Raw genomic sequence first — 3,319 nt, 5'->3', positions numbered from 1 at the left:
CTAAGATATTTCAAAGATGTCTCAAAGAACCGTTTAAAAGATTCTACGTCTCGATTTTTAACTTTTTTTTTTGTCGTTTGGGAAAACAATAGCGGTAAAAATATTTAGCCGCGAAATCACTACACGAGACGAACTCGGTGAGTGAGTTTCATCAGAAATTTACAAAGAATGAAAAAGGAGCAGCATTCGGTCCGAAGTACGAAAAACGGAGTGCCTGCCGTAAACTAAAACTTACGTATACATAGATAACAAGATAATTACTATTAATTAAGTAATTCTAAACGTACCTGCGTGGGAGTTAGATGAATTAAGGACGCCAGATGCTCCCGTTCGGGCGCGCTGAGGTACTTTTGCTGCTTGAATCGCCTTTCGAGCTCGTAGACCTGGGCCTGGGTGAAGAGTACGCGTCTCTTCCGTCTCTGCGCGAGAGGGAATTGCATCGCGCCGACGCCCATGCCGACGCCGACTCCGACGCCGACGCCCACCCCCATTCCCGACGACTTGGTCACGTCGCCCATCGACTGGCCCACCGAGCAGCCGGCCATGTTGGTCCCGGCGCCCGCCGCCGCGGCGCCCATCAGTCGCGAGACTGCAAAACATATTGAACAAACCGGGAATGATACTTTGCAGCCTTCTTTTTCCGCATGCATCTTCATTACGAAAATTTAAGGTCTATACTTAACGACGAAAGGTATATTCCTTGTTTCCGATTCCGCCCCGCATTCTTATTCTGATACTCTTACTTTAAATCTTATTTTAATCATCCATGCGAACAGTTTTAGATATTTTATACATTCATGATATACACACGGAAAGAACGATTTTGCTGAAGTACATGTAAGTACAGATCTGAAAATTATTTTCTTACATTCTTTCTTCATTTTTTTTCTTAGTGTGTGAACATACATCCACTTATTCGTGACACTGCAGTTTTTCTAGATTTTTTTAACAAGGATCTTTCATATCTTCCGCATTGAGACTGTTAATAGCACCTTGATTGAATCACTAATTCACTAAGCTGAGGATAACTCCAAGAAGAATTGAAACGTTCATGTTCAATGATTTATTATTTTTTACTTACAATTAACTAATTGAATAATATTTTATTCGCGCACCAATTATACAGAAATATTACTCATATTTTTTCTCTGAACATTTTAATATTGCCAGTGAGTAACTTATTGAAAATAATTTTTTTGTTTAACCGTCAAAATAATTATTTAGGAAACTTAATGAGAGTAATGCTGCAAAAAAAAAGAAATTAATACAAAGCAACCAGCTGGTTGAAAATAATTTTTAGACGTCAAAATTTTTTGCAGTATTACTCATCATATTCGAATTTTCTACATGAATATTTTCATAGCGAGAATTAAATTCTTGAGAACTAATTAAAAGAAATCGTTACCAACGATTTCAACGTGGCGATAGAGATTATAATAATTATGACATATTCATATTTTCGTAAGTATACGTCTAAGCGTATATGGTTGAACGATTCTCTTCTAAATTTGAGCTACCGAAGGCTACCCAGACGAGCAAGCGAGCGAGCGAGCGAGCGGTCGTCTATCCCTTGTCAGTTGGCGAGGAGCTGTCAAAAATGAACGCGCTTGGGCGCGGACAAAGGGAACGATTTAGACGCTGCGAAGTGCTACGTCACCGGAGCACGGGAGGTCCCCGAGATGAAGTTCCGAATTATTATGCCTGTGAGAACCGTATTTCTCGAGCCGTCGAGTGAAGTCGAGGGCGAGAAAGAAATACCACTTGAGCGCAGGAACAAACACCGTCAAATTTGTTTACCTCGGCGCGCCCGTAGAAATCGTACGGAGCTCGTAGCTCAAATCCGGAGTGCACTGTGCATCGAGCAAAAGTAATTGTCGTATTTTCGGCGGTAGAAGTCGACGCGTTTTTCGTCGAAGGCCCCTCGCGTTACGCGGATATCCGGGGTTACGTTCGATAGCCTATATTCGATAGCCGATTCGAGTACCCGACGAGTTTTCGTGGCTTCGCCTCACCTATCGGGATTAATTGTTGCACTGATTACCGGACGCCCTGTACTCGAATTAATCAAGACTGATTCGCGAGTCACTTGCCTGGTACCGTATATGAATTTTATAAGCACGTAATCTCTTGAGATCTCAACTTGATAATCATCATTTTTACAAGATCGTATATATACGATCTCCTCTTATCTAGAGTTGTGCTCGGATATGTACAGTCAGTACTGAAAATCTATAATTCACGTTACATATATATGTACAGATACTATATAGATTTTCAGTGTATGACACGATCTAGATTGTTACGCTGATTGCAACATGTATTGCATTTGAATTAATTAAAACAATCTCACGTCACTTGTCTGTTACGATATGTTCTATCCACATTTTATAAGCCCGTGATTTCTTGAAATCAACTTGACAATCCTTTTTATAAATTCGTATAAGATCTCCTCCTGGATTGTTGCACTGATTACCGAACGCTCTGCATTCAAATTAATCAAAATTAACTCACGCGTCTGTTATGATATATTCTATTCACAAATTTTAGAGGCCCGCGTTCTCATGAAATAAATACTTGATAATTTTTACAAATTATGCTCTCTTTTCGTAAATTTATACAATCTTCTAAATATTGATACGCGACTATCACGTGTTAACATTAATTGGTACTGCGAGGAATTTCACGTAAATCACATCGGTGATGTAAATTATTATGTTTCTCGTACGATGCCATCCTCCTTTTAAAGTTGCTCGTCAGCAGTCACCGAGAACAATGCGTGAGGATACGACTGACGGGACAGGATGTTTCGATGTAACTTCTGCCAATACACGAAGGCAGATCCCGATGATGGGCGAACAACGCGCGTGCAGGAACTCGTTAAATAAATTGACGTTTCTCCAACGTCTACCTGACCACCGGCGTCGCACTCTGCCTCACGTCGAACATCCCCGTTTCAAAACGTAATTATGTGGCATAGCGACCGACAGGGTGGGGAAGTCTCCACCGTCTCGGCTCTTCAGCCTCCAATTAGGTGACAAAAGCCCAAAAGATTTCTCGCTCCGAATCACAGACGTCTTCGCGTACCGCCCACAGTGTGAAAGTCGTCCAATCCAGCGGGATAAAAATATCTCGTCTGATGACATATAGATATAGACGTAACATTTAATTTCACACGTCGATTGCATAATTTTGCTTATTACGTAATTTCGCGTTTCACTTTAATTTTACTCTAATTAGATCTTGTTTAAAGCGTCACAAATCATAGGATCCGTAACTTGTTATTAAATTTGCTACGGAAATTCTATTCACGATCCCAGTT

At 40.7% G+C, this 3,319-nt stretch overlaps 1 protein-coding gene across 1 annotated transcript in view; it reads right to left on the bottom strand.

The window, feature by feature from the left end:
* The window catches only part of LOC108749923 (homeobox protein Nkx-2.4-like), a 40,316-nt gene that overhangs the window by 30,919 nt on the left and 6,078 nt on the right, over window positions 1–3,319 (bottom strand). Inside the window, exon 2 of the mRNA XM_018488957.1 lies at window positions 288–589. Within this exon, the coding sequence (XP_018344459.1) occupies window positions 288–589 (302 nt within the window). The remainder of the gene's footprint in view (window positions 1–287; window positions 590–3,319) is intronic.

Source organism: Trachymyrmex septentrionalis, unplaced genomic scaffold (genome assembly GCF_001594115.1).
Source record: "Trachymyrmex septentrionalis isolate Tsep2-gDNA-1 unplaced genomic scaffold, Tsep1.0 scaffold32, whole genome shotgun sequence".
In the NCBI taxonomy this organism is placed as follows: domain Eukaryota; kingdom Metazoa; phylum Arthropoda; class Insecta; order Hymenoptera; family Formicidae; genus Trachymyrmex; species Trachymyrmex septentrionalis.
This window is presented reverse-complemented; position numbering and strand designations above follow the sequence as displayed.